Consider the following 19,889-nt stretch of genomic DNA (forward strand, 5'->3'; position numbering starts at 1 on the left):
AAGCCTTGTGAGATAGAGTGATATGATTCGCTGACAACGGGGCGAGGGAGTGCGAATGAGGAAGGTGGAGAACTGAAGGTCTCCGGCCATAGCCTCGCCATGTCTGGACGAAGACAAAGACAGAGAAATTTGTCCGAGTCTCGAAGAACTTGTAACATGAGATTATTAGACTCGGCCTCTCCATCGCTCGGAAAAATAGCGTAGACTGGCCCTAGCTGTCTTGGTCATTTCGCCAACCTCTGTCCTGGTTTCAACACGCCTCTGTCGCCTCCACCACCCTTTCTCCAAAGCCAGAGTGCCTCAACAGCGTGGGCTTTTGCACTGGCGTGGCCAGACTGCCTGTTGGCTTCTGCCATCATGACTTCGAGAGGTCTTTCCCTTTCGACTACTGACCATAAGGCTTCCTGCAGCTCGCCACCTCTGGGCCCAAAATCCCCGCGGCCGAGCCGGAACAGGATTCTGCCCAGTAACTGATACGCCATGCATCGCTGATTTGGCAAGGTTGACCGTGCAAGTATTGCCAGTTCAGGGATTGTGTAGCCAGCGCTACTAGGCTCGTCACCGTGGTGGTGAAGACCTCGTTTCACGTCTATTTCTAGACTCTCTTTTGGAGGTATCAAGCGTCCATTGAAGCCGAAGCGCAGGGCAGAGGCCAAGAATGACTCTTTTTCCGGGTTATACAGTGATTCCTGGTTCTCTTCTTCTGTGGGATCTTGCAACCAAGTCATTGTAGAGGGATCATGAGGAGTGTTTGGAAAATAATGAGTCCTGAGTTCGGAAAAGAAGGAAGGGTCGTTTGGATCTAGAGGGATGAAATCGTCTTTAGATCGAGGAGGAGCGGGAAAATGAACCGAGGGAGCAGATGGAGTATCATCAGGTGCACCAGCCGGCATCTCTGTGGCTTCTACGGAGTCCATCTCTTTTCTAGTATCGCCATGGTCATGCTCATCGCCCTCTTCGGGAGCTTGTGGCCACCGTTTCTGTTCTTGCTGGTCATCGTCAATGTTGGCACGTTTCAGCAAACGTTCCAGGAAGGCAGGGTTTAGATTCCGCATTAATTCGGAGCGGGCCTCCTCGATATCGTCTATTGACATTTCAGCAATTCTTCTCTTATTTTCCTCGCTGATATCCGCTTTTTGCTGGCTCTCTAAATCCACTCCGTACTTCTTGCCCACATGATGGGCGATTGCTCGGTCGGAAGGTTCGACGCGAGTAGGTATAGAGGGACGCGGCGCAGAGGCGGCTGCCTGTTGATTCCTCTTGAAAGTAGAAATATTGCGACGCTTGTGCTCAGGGAATCCAGACCTGGATGACTTCAACGACGGCGCCGCTGGGACTGAATCCGTGTCATGCTCCTGAATTTCTTTCACGGCGGAAATCGAGTTGCCATCATGCTCATCATTGTCTTCTAGAGGTGTGAATGCAAAGTCAGGAGCATCGAGGTCTAGGTCAAAGCGTTGCCCTGGAATTGCCATTCTGTGTCTTGACCAAGCGCCGGGGATTCTGCCAAAATTGTTAGAACGCGGAAACTGCGTACAGTATTTGGACTGGAAAATATGTTGGGGAAAGACACTACGACCAATTAAGTTGCAAGGATCTCCGAGAGAGGATCATGACTACGTCTGACGGGGTTTCAAATGCGCTAAAGTGCTTGAATTGATGGGTCAAGAGTCGTCTGACAGAATTGCGGTTGAGGCTTTCACCTACCGAGTATTCTGTTCAACTGCTGCAGTACCTCTAATAAATTATTGAAGATCTAAGGATATAAAGATTTTGTTCATGGCCTGCTTACACATTTGCTGAGCAACAAAGGTCTTCAAAGGCAGAATAATGTGTTGGGCAAGATAGCAACCGGTGGTTTAGCGTACAGCTGGTCGTAGCGGAGAAGGTGATCCGAGGCTACTGTAACCCCCAAGTTAGTAACAATACAAGTAGTGCTGGTGTCCATCAGCCACAGGCAGGGGGGTTGCATGATCTCGCAGATCACCCGATCTCACAAGTACTGTATCCGTACAGTAGTGATTCAGCCACAGCCACCTGTGTTTGGGTGATGTCGATGCTGCAACAGAGTAACCAAATATCAGTCATGGCGACAATGTCAAATATGCAGACTCTGTATCATGTAACTACATTGATTTGTTGCTGTTATACGGAGGCATCGAATATGAAGATATTCCAAGGCCTCTGGGGGGATCAAGGTACAACAAGGGAAGCTTAAACGCAGCAAGTTAAAACACATGAGCCAATCAAATGCACCGTCCCTCGTCTCGCATCTGGGACCCAGAAGCCGCACTTTTACTCCGTAGTACTATTTGTATTACACTCGGTAACTGTTCTCTGTAACTCGTACTGTACTTCCGTACATAACAACCTTGAACCTATTATTGTCTGTCTCGTACTTTTTCAGCTTCTCCATCAGTGGCTTTCAGGAATCACCATGCAGCCCCCGGACCATCCGTTTTTCTGCCCTTACACACTTGTCACTGTATTCACACATGTCCATGTCCCGGCTAGAATGGCCCTTTTTCTCCTTTGGCCACCACCTGCGAGTCTCGTCTTTTCACTCTCGCCCTGCTGGTCACACACACCTGATGCAGGCCTGATGCCTGGTTTTCATTCCCTAATTGTTGTCTGTCTCTCTCCCTTTATCTGCCTCGTCCTGAGCCCCCTTCACAGCTTTCTCCGCGCTGGTCTGCTCTTGTCCTGCCGTCGCCCTCTTCCCTCTTTCCTCCTCCTTGGCCGTTTGGATGCCTTTTGTCTTCACCTTGTCGCACCTCTTGGTGGTTCCAGTTGTACCCAGTACTCGTCCTGATCTATCCACTCTTGCCAGCTGTCAGAGTGACTGCTTTTTCCGCACGCGCTACCTCCCTTCATGCACTACCATTTCCCTCTTGTCGTGAATTACATGTCGGTAGCCCTTCCACGCTCTCTTATATCTCTTCTCTTCCCTCTATCTTGTTTTTCCCTCTCTTCCTATTCTTCTCTTTATTATTCCTGTCTCTTCACCGACCTCTTTGTTCTGCCGACTTGTCGCTTGGTGGTCTCTTCAATTTCGACGTTCCTTACTCCGCTTCACCACTTTTCCATGATCGCGACGGTCAGTGTCAGGCGCCAGCTAATAATTTCCAATACTTATCCGACGTCTACCACAACCTGAGGTCTTGAAGAGTCACTCCGCACATTCACCTCATTTCCATCCCCTCGTCTTCATCTCTTGTTATACCACCGCGTCATCAACCTCTTTTCTCTTTCACAACATTACCCGCCACCATCTTCACAGAACGTTGCGACAAGTTTTTCTACAAGTTTTTTTTCTCAACACTGTCATTCCTTTAGCCTTCTGACTGCTGCCCAATCCTTGATGATCTTCACGATTTTCGCAATAGTCCATCGGTAGACCTGTTGGCTCAAATCAGCAAGCCCAGCGCCGACATGGAGACTCTAGAAGTGAGAAGTTCATCCAACGAATTGTCCAGTGCACCACCCAGCGATGCAGAAAGCACACCAGGCCCTCTGAGCTATCTCACAGCTCGTCGCGACACACTACCACCCAGCAATTTAGGCATGCGCGACTCTGTTACCTCATCAGCCACACCTGCAGGCCAAGCCACAAAGCCTACGCCACAGCCTGCTTCTCAGGCCGAGGTCAAACCAAAAGCAACTCGCAGAAAGAAAGATCCTAATGCTCCAAAGCCTGAGAAAAAGGAAAAGGCCCCAAAGAAGCCCCGTGTCGCTGCCCCCTCTCGCAAGAAGCAAAAGCTTGAGCCGGCAATCATACGCGACACCATCGACATCGCTCCTGCATACAATCCGAACCTCCAGTCATCCACCTTGAATCAACCATTTTCGTACTCTCCTCCAGCAGCGGCACATCACTCACAACCACAAAACAGTGCATACAATGTACGTCCTTCGGGCCCTGACTCAACTATGTATCCTCAACAAGCTCCGCCACCGAGATATGATCAAACACCGCCTGTGCCTCCACCCGCTCCTGCTCCGGCACCGGCACCGCGGTCCATGTATGATCCTATTCGGTCGATGACTATCTCACGACTTGTAGATCCCGTCCCACCTGCCCCGATCCCCCAAACAAGCCAGACTACACCTCCTCGGCCTACATACAATCCAAGCACATCGCCCGCCATCTCAGGCATCATTGATCATCCCGCCATACCAGCAAGGCCGGCATCATCAGCTCCGCAAATCGCTCCGCCCAGCGCACCCTCCCCATACGATCAGACTAATGGCAAGGCAGCGGCCACTTCTCCCCGTGTCAATGGAAGCCCAGCAGTCACCAAAACCGAAACAATAGATTTGGATCCCGTGGTCAAGAAGTCTGCTCCCGCGAAGAAACCCCCGTCCGAAGCACCAACACGCGTCACATCACCCAAACCCGCAAGAGCCAAAGAACAGCCACTACCGCCTCTACCGGGCTCTGGTCTCCTATCTGCCAGCCTTTTCGGGGGAGATTCTGGCGCTGATGCCAACCAAAAGGATGCCAAAGGCCCCAACATTGTTCTCCACATTGACCTCAAAGACCCTAAGAACCAAATCATCAACTTTGCTCGACTGGCTGAAGAGAAGTATGGTTTTGCTGCTCTCTATCCTCGCCAAGCTGCTCAGAGGGAGCGCCTGGCCAAAGTTGCAGCGGCTGGGGCAGCCCTGGAGCGGTCGGCATCAGGTAGCAAGGCTGGAGGCACTTCTGCTGGAGAGAGCGGTGATGAGGACCTTAGTGTTGATATCGATCGTGACTCAGACAACGACGGTGATGTGGCCATGTCCGGAGTCAATGGTCACGATGCGATGAACAGTGGCACTGACGCTCCCGAGCCAAAGAAAAAACGTAAGAGAAAGGTGGAAGAGTATGACCAGGATGATCCGTTTGTTGATGATAGCGAACTACTCTGGGAGGCGCAGGCTGCAGCTAGCAAGGATGGTTTTTTTGTCTACTGTGGCCCGCTTGTCCCGGAGGGCGAGAAGCCTGCTGTCGAGAGGTATGTCTCCCGGTTCATCTTCCCCCAACAATGCATACTGATTTTGTCTCCAATAGAGCTGATGGAACCATCAAACGTGGCCGAGGTCGTGGTAGAGGTGGTGGACCCGGTTCACGAGGAGGAAGAGCGGGAGCTGCTTCTGATCGAGCTGCCGGACGGGGCGGTGGACCGGGATCTAGAGGCGGTGGAATCACACGCAAACCTCGCATCACCAAAGCTGAACGTGCTCAGATGGAGTCAGAAAAGCATCAGCGAGAGAAGATTGCGCCGCTCGTGGCGAAACCTCCAGCGTATCCTGGCTGATTGTGCAATTGCAGCGAGATTTGTTTCAGGATCTGTATCATTGGCGGCGCATCCCATTACGGAATTAATGTATGTTGTCTACGGCGGACAAGGGCAGAATTAGTGAGGCGTCCTGGCAAGGCTTGTGTCGACTGGGAACTGCGATTTCTATTACTCGAATTGAAAAATTCATTCGTGCTTCATGAGTGGAATGTAACGGCAGTCAGCATGAGAAACCGATACCCCAAAGGCGTCTTGTATGTAGAATTATGCAGAAGGCTTTCCAATCAATGATCATGGACCTTCTTGAACCCTGAATCTAGAATTGTCCATAAACGGACATATGTGGCTTCCTTCACCGGAGTTTTCCACTACTCGTGATGCCATCTTCGACGTCATTCTGCATTGGTGTACGACGAGAAACAGGACAAGATTTGGCTCGGCAAGGGTCGGAGAAGCTGGAGGAGCAAGTCCATGCACACATGTTCTTCAGAAACAAAGTAGGAAAGACACTGGGTAAAATGTGATAATATGATTGTGCGAAGGCGCCCGCGCAGATTGTGGCCGTAGACAAGAGTACGGTATGAAAACCGGCATGATCCTTCTGGTCCGAGTCGAGTGGCCATTCGCAAGATGCCCCGTCCTGCTGATCTCGTAGATTTCGAGTTCGGCGAGGAACCGAAAAGGAGCAAGCGTGGAAATGTCGATGGATGGGATTCTTCAGTGGCTGACGCACCAGGCTAGGCGGACCTGGGGCCCTTAGGCTGACCTTTAGGGCTCGCCTGTGCCCGCTAAAGCGTGCCTAAATCCGCCATTGACGCCCTTCTATTCGCGGTGCGGATGAGAAGACAGAGGCTGCTAGGCCTACTCCGTAGTGGCCCAAGAGCCCCCCAGTGGCCCGAGGGTCAGAGAGCTGTCTTGCTGGGTGCCGATATCCCCAAAATCCCACTCTGGCTGTGTCTTTGGCATATTGCGAATTCCCACATCCACAAGTCATCAAAGCCATCAAGCCGTGTCTGTGCGTCCCTCCCTTCCTCGCAGTCTTGCCCGTCTCTGTATCTCTGAAATCCCTGGACCACACCTTGCATTGCATCTGCGCTAAACTCCCCATTGTACCGTCCTATCTCGACTTCCCTCTGATCCATCATCCCAGTACGAGAGAGTCCCTTCGATTGAATCTAGCAAGACGCCTCATCGCCAGACTAGCGCCAACAGTGACTGCGCACCTCGGTCAATAGACGCTGTCTAACCTCACATCGATTCCTGCTGCTGGTGCTGGTGCTGCCGGCTGCAAGTATGCAGTTCCTACGGCCGTGCCTGTTCCTCTCATTCCGCGCCCCACGGCCAGTCTAAATACAGCTCGACCGCCTCGAAATCCTGACGACTCTCGTGGTCGATAGAATCCTTGCCTACTGTTGCAAATATCCCCTGCCGAATGGTTCGCGGGTGACACAAAAAAAAGAACGTGGAGATAGAGCGACGATGGACGGCATGCAGGGCTTTTATGCCCAAGGCTACCCGGGCATAGACCCTCAGCATTCCATGGACGGGTACGCGCAGGATGATGGTTTGAACACTATCTCCCCCGATACCATGGATACAACCGGACTTGGCCAGGCACAAACGCTCCACCAGATCATCAACCAGAACAACGAGGAGTTGATGCGCAGGCGCAACACTTTCCAGTCACAATATCGTCAAGGTCCGCATGATCGAAACCGTCGGGCTTCCATGCTTGAGTTTGGCTCTCCTATGAATGCCGCTGACCTGGCAAGCTTTCAGTTCGACCCCAACCCAAACGAGTCCGACATGTCAATGACGAATTCAATGTCACACTTGGTTCCCATGAATAAATCTCTTGAGCCGCGAAGAGTTCGTTCCAAGGAAGATTTGTCCCTCAACACACGTTTCTCCCAGATGAACACCAGTTTCGATCCTCTTTCTGCCATGGACACCTTCAATCCATCACTGATGGCCAGCACATCGGCGGGAGTCGAGTCCGGTTCAGCGTTCATGAACATGCTAGACTTCGACCCCATGGCTGGACTGACAGATTCCGGGTCAATGCAGGAACCCATCTTCACCGATTCGCCCATTGACCAAAACTTCACAATGCCTTACCAGTCGAATGGTCAAGATCCTGGCGCAAGCTCGATGCGTTCGCAATTGAATAACCCGATGGCCGCAATGGCGCAAAACATGTCTACGATACCCCAAGCGTTTTCCAACACCGCCCCACAAATGGGAGGCCATACACCTCATTCTGCAATGCAGGTCGGACCATCTTCAACCATGGCCTCGCCTATGCACGTGCCCAGTAGCGCTTCCAGGAGAACTTCTGTTGAAGCCCAGCCCTCGTTTCCAAACAGTGGCAGTACGTTCTCCTACGAGCCTCATTTACATGTATTGACAAAAAGTCAGATATGACCCCAAACTCGAGGGCTATGAATCCGCCAAGTCTACCACACATGCCACAGGTCTCCGGCCCCCCTGTGCCCCAGCCTACACTATCCAAGTTTACAAATGTATATTCATCTAGTGGTTTTGATATGCTTGGAGTTTTAGTATGATCATCCTAATGAAGACTTGATTGATTTGGCTGACATGAGGCTAGATGCGTGTCGCCACGAGACCACACCCTGAAATCAATATCGGCCCGGTCGATTTGTCTTGCGCTTTCGTCGTCTGTGACCTTGACAAATATGACCTACCCATCGTTTACTGCTCTGAAATGTTCGAGCGCCTTACTGGCTATACGAAACACGAAATTCTAGGGAGAAATTGTCGTTTTCTACAAGCACCTGATGGCAAAGTACAATCGGGTATCAAAAGAAAATATGTTGACGATAACTCTGTTCTATATCTCAAGAACCAGATCGCGAAACGAGCCGAGGCTCAGCTTAGCTTGATCAATTACCGTAAAGGTGGACAGCCCTTTATGAACCTCCTGACCATGATACCCATACAGTTCGACTCGGAAGACTACAAATTCTACGTCGGCTTTCAAGTCGATCTGGTCGAGCAGCCGGGTTCAGTGTCCAAAAGAAACCCTGGTAAGGCTCCTTCATTAATTGTCCTGTTTTATCATTGCGTTGGCTAATCTATTGAAAAAGACGGGAGCTATGAAATCAACTATAACCGAAGTTCTCTCCCTGCCTATACACTCCCTGCTCCGCCCGATTCAGCCCAAGGACTACCCGAGATGGGCCAAACAGTTTCCAAGGATGAAGTCTCGACAGTACTTGCTACGTTTGGTCGCGGCGATTCCGAGCTATCGAGACGAATATGGGACAAAGTACTGCTGGAGAATACGGATGATGTTGTCCATGTCTTGTCATTGAAAGGACTTTTTCTCTATTTATCACCAGCTAGTCGAAGAGTTCTCGAGTACGACCCCAATGAATTGGTGGGCACTGCTCTGTCGGCCGTGTGCCATCCCAGTGACATTGTTCCAGTCACTCGAGAGTTGAAGGATGCCTCTAATGGAAATTCTGTCAATGTGGTCTATCGAATTCGACGGAAGTATAGTGGCTACACCTGGTTCGAAGCACACGGCTCAATACATTCTGAACAAGGCAAAAGCAAAAAGTGCATCATCCTTGTTGGGCGTGAGAGACCAGTCTATGCACTCGACAAGAATGACCTCTCGTCTGAAGGCGCAACGGGTGAGAGTGAGCTGTGGTCGAAGATCTCTACATCTGGCTTGTTCCTACATGTCTCGTCAACATCGCGGGTAATGCTTGATCGTCTGCCGGAAGACCTCATGGGGACGAGTATGCAGGCTCTGATGAGACCAGACTCGAAAAAGGAATTTGCTCGGGTCCTAGAGATGGCACGGTCTGGAGACAATGTGACGTTTAGACACGATCTTCAGAATCGTCGCGGCCAAGTCCTCCATGCGCAGACGACCATTTACTCAGGTGATGCAAGACGGGGTTATAAGCCAACATTCCTCCTCGCGCAGACAAGATTACTGAAGATGACGCGGGCCGCCTTGCTGAACCAAAAATCGAGTACACAATCGCCCAGAACTGATCGAGCATCTATGGGTTCTGCGACACCTCTCACAACCACCTCGAGTAGGTCAGGCACCAGGCCAACCGAGTCGTCGTCTCTCTCTTCTATCGCCGACGGAGCAGTGACCAAAGCAGGCAGTCACGGACTTCCACTTGGCAATCAAGATGAATCCTTGGCTTCTGAGGATAACATTTTCGATGAGCTAAAGACCACCCGAAGTTCCAGTTGGCAGTTTGAGCTACGACAAATGGAACGGAAGAATCGTGTTCTTGCCGAAGAGTTGCAGGCTCTGTTGAGCCGTAAGAAGAAGCGCAAGAGGAGAAAGGGTCTTGGACAGTTGGAAAAGGATTGCGCCAACTGTCACACAAGAGTGACACCAGAATGGAGAAGAGGTCCCAGTGGCCAGCGTGATTTGTGTAATAGCTGTGGTCTTCGATGGGCCAAACAGGTGAGTTGTTGAGTTCTTTTCTCCCACATTAGCTTATCTTTGCGGACTATCAATCGTGACTAACCAAAATATTGTGTACAGCAAGGACGAGTCTCCCCACGAAAGAACAGTGACAAAGGCTCTACCTCGCCTGCTCAAGGATCAACACTTAAAGCCAGCATTTCCGTTGGCCAGGTGAATGGTAAGACAGGAGATTCATCATCCACTGCAACAGGCATGCAAGCCCCTGGAGTTGTCAATGGAACGATTGTGAATGGACAAGCAGCGAAAGCCACGAAAGAGGAAGACAACACAGTGTGGCGAGGGGCGATGCCTCCAAAGATCGAGGAGGCGGAGGAGCCACCCGGGCCTAACGTGCTTCCGACTTGACACATCAAGATGAATTCACCCTCTAACTAAGAGTCGGTGGGCACCTAGCTGCTCGATTCTACCAATTCTGCCCACTCCATCAATGCTCCGCCATTTTTTGAGAAGTATCCTGGCTTCTCGCTCATCCTTGGCAATACTCATCCAGACGAAAGTTGAAGCCGACCACGATTTCGACCTGCAGGACTTTCCGTTCGACAGATCAAGTTGATTCTAAATTCAGCACTGCCCTGGGAGCGTGCGGTCTACTCGCTCGGAACAAGCAACACACATTCCGGTGACAAATCACCGGTTATGATGACAACCAGATTTGCCGATTTCCGGCATCGATCCGGGGTCTGATCCAGGGTCTCGAGGATTTCTTGTGGTCTTTAGCCCTGAATCTTGTTCGATTCAGGATGCAGAATGCATGATCATTATACCCATCACGACATGTTACAAATCATTCATGATGACGGCCAGAGTACGACTTTATACATGAACAATCGGGAGGTTGATGATTTAACCCTCCCATCATGTCTGTCGAATCTGTCACTTTTTCCCCACGTCCTATCTTCTCTCTTAGCGAACACGACAATTATAATGTGAAATGGTACGAGATATTCTGATTGACTATTTTGTTGGTCTCGTTGAGTCTCCTGAACAGACTTCAAAACACGATGACGGTTGCGTCTTTCTTGGGTGGTCCTTTTTTGGTGTACTCTGGGCATTTATGAAACGAAAGACATTTTTTTCAAGAGTCAGCCGGGCCGGATGCATGATGACCATGTTTCGGATGTTTTAGTGTACGTCGGTACCTGGCTCGAGATCTACATAGTGTCTCTTTTTGTTATTTGTGGGCTGTGGGCAGTGGGCACCATGGTATATGATCACGATGACGAAACAAGATGTCGATGTCGGTCTCCTGGCCTCTTTCGGATGGGCTGGGTTTCTTGATTTTTCCACCAAGATAGAAGAAGTGGTGAATTGCCTTTTTGCTCTTCGACGTCAAAGAAGGCAAGGCGGGCTCCCATATCAGGTATATACATACAGTGTTTGGCGTTTTTGATGAAATTTTTTTTGAAGTGAAACATACCATCCTAGGTAGGTATGATGATGTACTTGTTGTGTACTAATACATTCTAACATGAATCATTCACCTCTCAAAGAGAGTACTTTTGTTTTCTGACGTTACTGGTCAAATGTGAGTGTCTGACCCACGAGACAATCTTGTGGTCATCCTCTCCACCAGGTCGCCTCCTCCTGGACGTGACGTGCGAGATGTGGCGGTGGGTGTGTCTGTCTCGGCTGTCTGTGGTGTCGGTTTCGTCCCTGTCTGTGACCCGATCTCCGCCTCCGTAGTGGCAGGTCCGTTCATGTGCTGCACACCCTCGTCGTGTCTGTCGTGTGCCGCCGCCACCGACACCGACCCGAGGATCCAGAATGAATCTCGACGACACAGTTGGACTCGTTCGGCGGCCGCTTGTGTGACGATGGAACTTACTCGGTTCGAATTCGGCATCGACACCGCCGCCGCCGTCGTCGTGACGGACGGCCGCGGGGGCTTGTTCGGTGACGACTCGGTCGACTCGGATGACTCATCACGACGAGGAGGCGGATCAGGAATCGTGTTTGAGAATGTAAATGTTGTATGTGCCGGTGGCGGAGACGAGTTGGTGTTTGTATCTGTCGACGATGTGGTTGGACCGTCGTGCGTCGTCGTTGTCGTTGCCTTGGACGCTTCCGCCGTCCTAGTACTACTACTCTTACGACGGTTTGTTGTCCGACGTTGGATTTTTACGTCACGGTCATAATCGCCTGTACATTTACTGGTACCGGCACCGGCACCGGCATATCTGAACAACAATGGTAGAGTCGACTCTTTCCACACGGCCATGTGGGCGGCGTGGGTGGCGAGGATCGTCAAAGTCAGACCCAACGCCCCCAAGGCGAACAACGACAGGGGGTAAGATATCCAACTCCACCTCACGACGACGATGGCCCGAGCGTGTAAGGCGGTCCCACGGGCCGTGGTGCTCTGGAGTTGTTGGAACCTCCCGGTCAGAGCGACCCCCACTTGAGTGGCAATGTCGGTGAAATTCCCGTTGGCGTCGATGGCCTGTTGACCCGCCGACGACCAAGGACCGTCGGTCTGGGTGAAGCCCGTGGCGTCGAAGGTCGAGTCTTGACCCGCCTCGGAAGGGTCGGCGTACCAGTAACCGCTGTGGATGTAAGTCGTGTTGCCCTCCAGGGCGATACGCAGGGCTTGAATCAGCAAGAACGCTCGGCCCTGCGAGTCGCCCTGGGCCGAATCGTAGATCGAGTACGTGGTTCCGTTGACCGAGTCGGTCCAACCCGACTTCAAAGAGCCGTCGGGCTGTCGACGGTCGATGATGACGGAACCGTACGACGTGGCTCGGACGGTCGATTGTGTCGTCCCCGACTGCACGTCCGTCAGCATGGTACGGACGCAGGGCGTAAAGGAGCAGGCCGTCGCTCGGCCCACCACCAAACGGGACGAATCGGAAGACAGGGTCGTGTCGAGGTAACCCATGGCGAACAATGGCGAAACGGGGAGAGAAGTGTAGGATCGGTTGTCCCAGGAGTACGTCCACAGAGAGTCGGGCGCGGCGTCGACGTTGAGAGGCCACACCGTCCTCCGAGGGTAAACCACCGACCATTGAACCGCCGACCCCAACTCGAGTTCGAGACTGACGCCGAGGTTCACACCGTTGCCGTGAGGGAAAGAGTACGTCGGTGTCCACGTCGACGTGGTGTCGGATCCATTCCCCCGACTGTAGTACCGCTCAAACCGTGATGTCAAATTCACATCGTAGACGTTGCCCGACACCTTGACTTGGTCCGTCATGTCTTCGCACGCCGTACACAGGGCGAGCGTGTCGTATAGAGGCCACGTGCAATTCCCCGTGGGACAGACTGGGGTGGGGACCGCGCCGGACGCGCCACCGAATGCGCCGATGAGGGCGTTCAAGGACAGGCTGGAACCGCCCAGATTCCCAGACACCGGCTCGTCATACGAAGTTGGTGTGCGGATCGTGGCAGGCTCCGAGTTTGTCGGGACGTTCACCACGTTGATCTGGACCAGTTGTTGGATGAACGGCTCGAACCCTAGAGCTAGGATGGTGACGAGGGCGGCGAGTAAAGCGCGGAAACTAATCATTCAAAAAAAGTGATTAGCTGGGTCGTATGAAATGTGTCATTACCATGCAGCAAGACATGAAACTCTTACCTGCCCTTCCACGTCAATATCAGTTCCAAAGACCCGTATGGCCCACGACTGGCTTCTTCGAAAGAGTCCACAACGTCCAAAGGACGTGGTCGATCAATGAACCACAACCATTTTTCTTGACGGATGGAAGCTGCCAAAATGACCATCAAACTTGCCTTTGCGAGGGACGCGAGGAACGAAATGATGGCGTTGATCGATATCCCTTCTGGCAAGTCGGGAACGGCGTGGTTATCGTACGCGATGAGGATTCCTACAATACTCGCGAGGACACAGAGACATAACGTCGCCGCCCCCAGTTCCCACAACCAGTTGTCGAGACTTATTCGATCCCACCACGATGGACCTCTCTCGGGAACTGTCTGGATTGGATCTGAATGTTGGACATCCCTCGTGTCCTTCTTCTGTGACCGCCCGATTGAAGAAGAGTGAATCATGTCGAACGTCATAGGTCCGTCGTAACGGTGGGTTTGGATCTGTTGGAGAGACATCATTTTGCCATGGCAGAGGGTTCGTATATATCAGACCTCATGATATATGTACATGTCAGGCAGCACTTTACGTGCGACCCTTGTGATAAAAACAAAAAGTATCGCATAACAACTTCCCTGAGATCAGCGACATTACCAGACGCCTGGGGACAGGCACTGGCTGGCTTGATGAAGATCGTATAATGCACGAGTGCGAATTGGGGCCATTACCATGCAAGAATAGGCCACACTTTTTTGGAATACACCGTAAACACTTACATATCGCCACCAGCCTACAGTAGGGCCATTGAGGAGTCTTACTGAATCAAGGTACGGCACGCGGCTCCTCTGGGCGATTGTGCCCCAGCAAGCGCAAGGGTTGAAGACGACCTGAGACGCCTGTTTTGTATGTTTGGTGGAAGGCCTTAAAAAACGAGGCTGAGAAAAAGTCGAGCCAGGGGTGTGTGGTTGGGAGGCCTTAAGGCATTGAACTCTTTACGGAGCAATAACCTTTCACTTTTGAAGGGGCTTATTGGATCGAGTAGCGTTGGATGGCAAAAAGTCAGCGCCCAAGCGAAAGACGGCCATAGGAAAGTTAACCCTTGTACAGTATGTATTGGATGATGCGACCTTTGTTGTTTTGACAGCCCACGGAAATTTGTAAAGGAGGCGTGTGTTCGACGCCACAAAACATGCGGTGGACAAGTGAAATGAGGTTGCAGGGTATCTTGAAGGAAGGCGAGCGAGATTTGAAGCCGCCTCGGACTAGGCATAAGGTATGTCGTAGTTATCATGGAAGTTGTCGCAGGTAAGATGAATAGACAAGGATGGAGGAGGAAATCGACATGGATTTGATGCTGAGGGTGTATACGGATGCGGAATAGATATTTAGAGGCTGCTTTAACTATGAGTACCCCAAACCACAATGGCTTAGGGAGGTTGTGGGGCTGCTATGGGCTTTATCGTAGAGGCAGTCTTAGGCGATCCAGGCCCGGAGGAGTAGGCTCAGGTGGCGGTACTCTTTGACAGACACCGGGACTCCTCTCGCTCTCAGTACTCTCAATCCAGAACACAAGGTGTCCTGGCTATCCAAGTACTCTGTACTCAATCCAAGACGGCAGGCAAGACTTTGCCTCTACATTCACCAAATCCAAGGAGAACTTTTCCAGAAGCTTTATCCTTGCACCATCCTTGCAGGATGACTTCATCGCCATCCTTGAGGAACGTATCTACCAAATCCGATGGCATCGACTTGAGTCTTGCGTCAGGTAGGTTTCGCTCAAAGAGACATCCGAGTCCAATCCTTTCGCCATCGGCGTTTTTACGCTAAGGGGGGATCGGAAGTGTTAGCGAGCTGTCAGTCTTGATGTAAAGAGTCAAGCAGAGGAGGGAGGCTCAACATACGGAACTGGAGATTGTGCCCGTGCCAAACACATCTCCTGGAGAGAGGCCCTCTCCTGCTGCAGACAAGTGTGTCATTTGTTGGTATGGTGTCCAATGCAACTCATTGAGATTACTTTCGCACAAAGTGTAGGACTTGCCATCTCCTGAATCATCACCGTCAGCCGCGCATTCACTTCATCTTGACATTACCTAAAAGCGGACAAAAAAACTTACGAAGCAAAGTGACGCTCAAATCGATGTCGAACGTCGCCTTGTCATCCTCTTGCCAAGTCAGATGAGGCGGCGGTGCAGGCTCCTGCTTGGTCTTTCTCTCGCATCTCGCAGATTCGAGGGCCTCGATGGGCACGATCCAAGAGCTCACTGTGGTACAACTGCCCTTGGAGTGGAATGGTCCCAAAGGTGGCATTTCGAAGCCCTGAATCTGCCGTGCTGACCAGTCGTTCAGCAGCGTCAGACCAAAAATATGGTCTCGCGCATTTCCGATTTTCAGTCGTTGGCCCTTGGGGACAGGTTTGGATAGCCAGACTCCCATTTCTAGCTCGTAGTCCATATGCGACTCTGGCTTGAAAGAGATTTGGTCCGAGCCTCGTGAGTCGGGATACATGCCACAAGGGCGGTGGAAAGGGGTTCCAGATACGGCGAGACTCGAAGTGCGGCCATTGTACACTGACGGCATCTTGAACCAGTTCGCCTGAATAGTCAGGTTGAAGACGTCGGAACACTGTGGACTTCTAGTTAGCTCTGGGAGACGTTCCCATGGACATGGTCAAAAGGAGGACGTTCATACATTCTTACTGTGCTCAAGTGAGCAGTAGAAATCCGAGAAATTGTGTATGTGCATAGGTAGATGATTCTGAACGGCAGCCAACGGGATCATTGCCTTCTTGACGCTGCCGTTGGCGATTCCAGATTTAAGCAGAGCTCGAAAGGCACTACGCACGCTTGTTGGTAGGACTGCAAAGGCATTCCAGTTGCCCTTGAAGCGGTGAGATTGAGGAGGATTTAGTCAAGGTACCAGGAACGACTTACGTGTGCAAAGACATTATCCTTCAGCTCGGCGATGGAGGAGAAGAAGCCTTCGTTGTATAACTGGTCGATGTCTATGGCTGATTCTTCAAACGCAACCGCACATCGCTTTTTGGGCTTGTCGCTGGTTGAGATGACTCCATATGGGAGGTTGTCAATGGTATATGGGCTGACGGAATCAGCCATGGCTATAATTGTACTGGTGATGTTGAGAACCGAATCTTTTTCTGGTGAGAAAGATGATTCTTGATTGAGCACAACAAACACAAGCAAGAGGTCAACACAGCCTCCAGGCATTTGTGTAAGAACCACACGTCCTCCGCATTCGACAATTCCGTCCCACAGTCAGGCACTGAACTAGTCGTTCAAGGTCTGTATTTCCCGACGGCATTCCCCGGAGTCTTCGTCAAGGCTGATGGTGGTTGACCTCGGGCCCACTGACTCTGTTCCCCTCCAGACATTTGTTCTCCACCGATCTCTTCTCGCACCACTAGGGGGTTGGTTTTCAGAGTTTGTGGGTGTCCAAGCCTCGGTCGTTCGGGATATTAAGGTCAGGCTTCCCTCCATTTCCCGAACAAGTTGCGCTCTTGAATCCTGTTCCGTGGCTTTTGGAAACAGGTGGAGAGGTAGAGAGAATCAATGGCAGGAAGACCTAGAAGATCCTGCGATAGTTGTAACGCACAAAAGGTACAGATGTTGGGCTTCTGCAAAGGTTACAGTGCTGACTTTGCTATCTGCACAGCTGAGATGTGGTGGTGAAAAGCCAAGCTGTACACGGTGTACACGCTTAGCCCGGCCATGTGTGTACAAACCCGTCGGGGCCGCGACGGTGGCTCGCCGTCGAGCTTCCAGCATTGCCTCATCACACAGACCGGTACCAGTAAGCGAATACATTGGCTCGCCTTCACGACTACACATCTCAGAGAAGAAATACTTTGGTGTGCCGTCGACACTTTTACCGACCTTGATTGATCTGTACTTCAAATGCATCTACAATGCACGGCTTCTCTTCCACAGGCCGTCTCTCGAGGTGGCTTTAGAAGCTCAAAGCGTAAGGTCTGATATAGTGCTATGCATTTGCGCAATGGCGGCAAAGTAAGCTCCTGCTCTGTGCATTCGACCGTTCCAGCTGACAAAAGGTGAACCAGATTTTTCAAAGACCCCAACGGTAGTGCAGTTCTTATCGACAATGGTTTTTGCCGCGAGTGGGCAGAAGAGGCCGGCAGGTTGGCTTTACGGGAACTTGAGTCCCCGTGCTCAGAGAATATTGTCGTCTTCCTCAATCTGAGCCTCTTCTGGTACAGCATGGGTGAGTATCGAAGGGCGGCCATGCAATCAGGTAGGACAATATCAGCCACTTGCATAGTGGGCCAATTGCTAAATGACATGACAGGTATTGCCTCAACCACAGCATGGACAATCGGTATACCCTTCGCTCGGCAAGAAGGAGTAGATTCTCTCGAAGCTGAAATTCGCCGAAGGCGTTTCTGGGCTTGCTATCTCCTCAATACCTTCCTCCATGACAGCCTCTTTCCCAAGGTGCCGACAGAAGCCATGCTTCGAACGAGCCTTCCTTGCTGGCAGGAGGACTTCGACACCGGGAGACCGCAAGGAGGCGTCACTCTGAAGTCAAGTCAGAGCAGTCAAAGCATCTACGCCGAACTCATTCGAGCAATGTCGTTATGGTCCGCTGTCGTCACCCTAACTGGGCAACCCGAGTCAAATCTGGCGACACGACTGAGCGACATTCAAGCTCTCGATGGTCGTATCCACGATACATATTCTATGCTTGCTCCGTGTTTTCAACTAGATCCCACCAACATATCACTGGTGCCTCCCAATGACCTAGGTAATCTTCTCTTGCTGCATATCATATATCACCAGTGCTGGTGCTCTCTCCACTCCTCCATTGTCCCGTTGTTCTCGTGGAGTGCTTTCGACGACTCGTGCGCGTATGCACAGCAGTTGTCGGGTCAGACGGCACTGGAACACTCATATGCTGTATCATCGCTCTTAGAGGCCACCTTAGCATCGGACTGGGACGCAGAACGATTGCCGAGCTTTATTGGATATGCTGCATACGCAGCATGTGCCATACAGACACCGTTCTTATGGTGCTCGAAACCGGATGTTAAGCAGCGTGCCGTGCGTTGTATTCTAGCAAATCTTCAGACGATGCAAGTGATGGGTAGACAGTGGCAATTCACCAAGATCTTGGTAGGGCTTCCTGCTGCATGAGATGGCCTCAGATACTGACATTGTGTCTTACAGGGACGATTCGCACGTGGTCTTTACAAGCTCCACGGAAGCCGCGTGGTTCCGTTGACAGATGAGCCCAAGAACATGTCGCCAGCAGCGTTGAAGGGGTTCAAGACGTCCAACCCACGAGCGCGGCTTTCGATCCTGACGCATAATACCATCATTGTCAGTGAGGAGGGTTCCTTTGCCAGAGGAGCAGAAGATATTGGCGATCTTGGTTTGGACGATCCAGAAACCAGAGACTCAAATCTCGAGGAGGAGGGAATAGCGGCCTTCATAGCGCAGATCTCTCGGGAGTGCAGAGAGATGCACGGCCAGTTGCCTGTGATGTTGGAGCCGTTCTTACCGTCAGAGAACCTGAATTACTACGATTTTGGTGGAGGTTTCGACGCTGACAACGAAGCGGCGACTCTGGATTCCATGGGCCACATTGAGGATTGGATTTCTGAACTTCTGCAGCAGGGGGGATGACATGATGTCCTATAGCAATGAGGTCCAAAGATCCATGTATTGCCGGCCAATGCTGTCAAGTATTTCGGGCCATCGTTGGTGCTAAGGCTGAAAGTTCGCTCACATTCTTTGGGAGTCTCAAGGATGCCGTCCTGACTGCTCGGCAGTTCGGATACCCCTCTAGAGACTGGCAGTTGAAGTTGTCGTTGGATGCATTCCGCAGGTGAGTTTGCAGATATTCTGCATCGGGCATGGAAGTCCTGCGTCGAACTCCCAAGCCTCAGCATCTGGTAAATTACTCCAGTACCGGAATGATGGAGACTCACTGACCACCTGATCTCTGGGGGTAAGACGGAGGAGTGTGTGGGGGACAATATGCCATATATGCCGAATACCCACCCATCCCTTAGCTGATTCCATTCGGATAATCACAGACCACCGTTGTATATAAAAAGTCGACATGGCCGGAACGGTCGCGGGAAGAAGGCGGTCATTCATTCTATCGAAGACGAGTCCTGTTGGGTTTGCACAAGGATTAAAACATGTCTTCATCTTTACTCCTCAAGAATGCCACAGTAATTAGTGTCGATGAGAAGATTGGCATCAAGGAGAACTGTGATATCCTGATAGAAGATGGTGTTATCAAGGAGGTCGGGCCAACTCTGAGCTCTAAAAGCTCGGGAGAAGTGATTGACTGCACTCATTGTTTGGTCTCGCCAGGCTTCGTTGACACTCACCACCACATGTGGCAGCAATTGATTCGAGGGGTGACGACAGACTGGTCGTTGGCGAACTATCTCGAGCACATTCGGCTGGTGTATGGTAGTATTTTCACGCCAGAGGATGTGTATACTTCCAATCATTTTGCAGCTTTGGATCTGATCAACAGCGGCGTCACAACAGTCATCGACCATTGCCACATCCTGAATTCGTCTGCACACAGT

At 51.4% G+C, this 19,889-nt stretch overlaps 5 protein-coding genes across 5 annotated transcripts; 3 read left to right on the forward strand and 2 right to left on the reverse strand.

Annotated features, from left to right (window-relative positions):
- Positions 1-224: 224 nt before the first annotated feature.
- PV06_04485 (uncharacterized protein) lies at positions 225-1,475 on the reverse strand (the record flags this gene model as incomplete). Its single annotated transcript, XM_016405386.1, has 1 exon — positions 225-1,475. The coding sequence occupies one exon, from the start codon at positions 1,473-1,475 to the stop codon at positions 225-227; it is 1,251 nt and encodes a 416-aa protein (XP_016263592.1).
- Positions 1,476-2,553: 1,078 nt separating this feature from the next.
- Positions 2,554-5,588, forward strand: PV06_04486 (uncharacterized protein). The gene is made up of 2 exons (XM_016405387.1): positions 2,554-4,997; positions 5,054-5,588. The coding sequence occupies exons 1-2, from the start codon at positions 3,433-3,435 to the stop codon at positions 5,298-5,300; spliced, it is 1,812 nt and encodes a 603-aa protein (XP_016263593.1). The 5' UTR covers positions 2,554-3,432; the 3' UTR covers positions 5,301-5,588.
- Positions 5,589-6,339: 751 nt separating this feature from the next.
- Positions 6,340-11,181, forward strand: PV06_04487 (uncharacterized protein). The gene is made up of 5 exons (XM_016405388.1): positions 6,340-7,653; positions 7,701-7,843; positions 7,894-8,332; positions 8,393-9,744; positions 9,826-11,181. Exons 1-5 carry the CDS (start codon positions 6,762-6,764, stop codon positions 10,111-10,113), a joined length of 3,114 nt encoding a protein of 1,037 aa, XP_016263594.1. The 5' UTR covers positions 6,340-6,761; the 3' UTR covers positions 10,114-11,181.
- Positions 11,182-11,287: 106 nt separating this feature from the next.
- Positions 11,288-13,827, reverse strand: PV06_04488 (uncharacterized protein; the record flags this gene model as incomplete). The annotated part of the gene is made up of 2 exons (XM_016405389.1): positions 11,288-13,262; positions 13,340-13,827. 2 exons carry the CDS (start codon positions 13,825-13,827, stop codon positions 11,288-11,290), a joined length of 2,463 nt encoding a protein of 820 aa, XP_016263595.1.
- Positions 13,828-17,320: 3,493 nt separating this feature from the next.
- On the forward strand, positions 17,321-18,966 carry PV06_04489 (uncharacterized protein; the record flags this gene model as incomplete). The annotated part of the gene is made up of 4 exons (XM_016405390.1): positions 17,321-17,331; positions 17,385-17,575; positions 17,630-18,453; positions 18,508-18,966. 4 exons carry the CDS (start codon positions 17,321-17,323, stop codon positions 18,964-18,966), a joined length of 1,485 nt encoding a protein of 494 aa, XP_016263596.1.
- Positions 18,967-19,889: the final 923 nt, after the last annotated feature.

Source organism: Exophiala oligosperma (genome assembly GCF_000835515.1).
Source record: "Exophiala oligosperma strain CBS 72588 unplaced genomic scaffold supercont1.4, whole genome shotgun sequence".
Lineage (NCBI taxonomy): Eukaryota > Fungi > Ascomycota > Eurotiomycetes > Chaetothyriales > Herpotrichiellaceae > Exophiala > Exophiala oligosperma.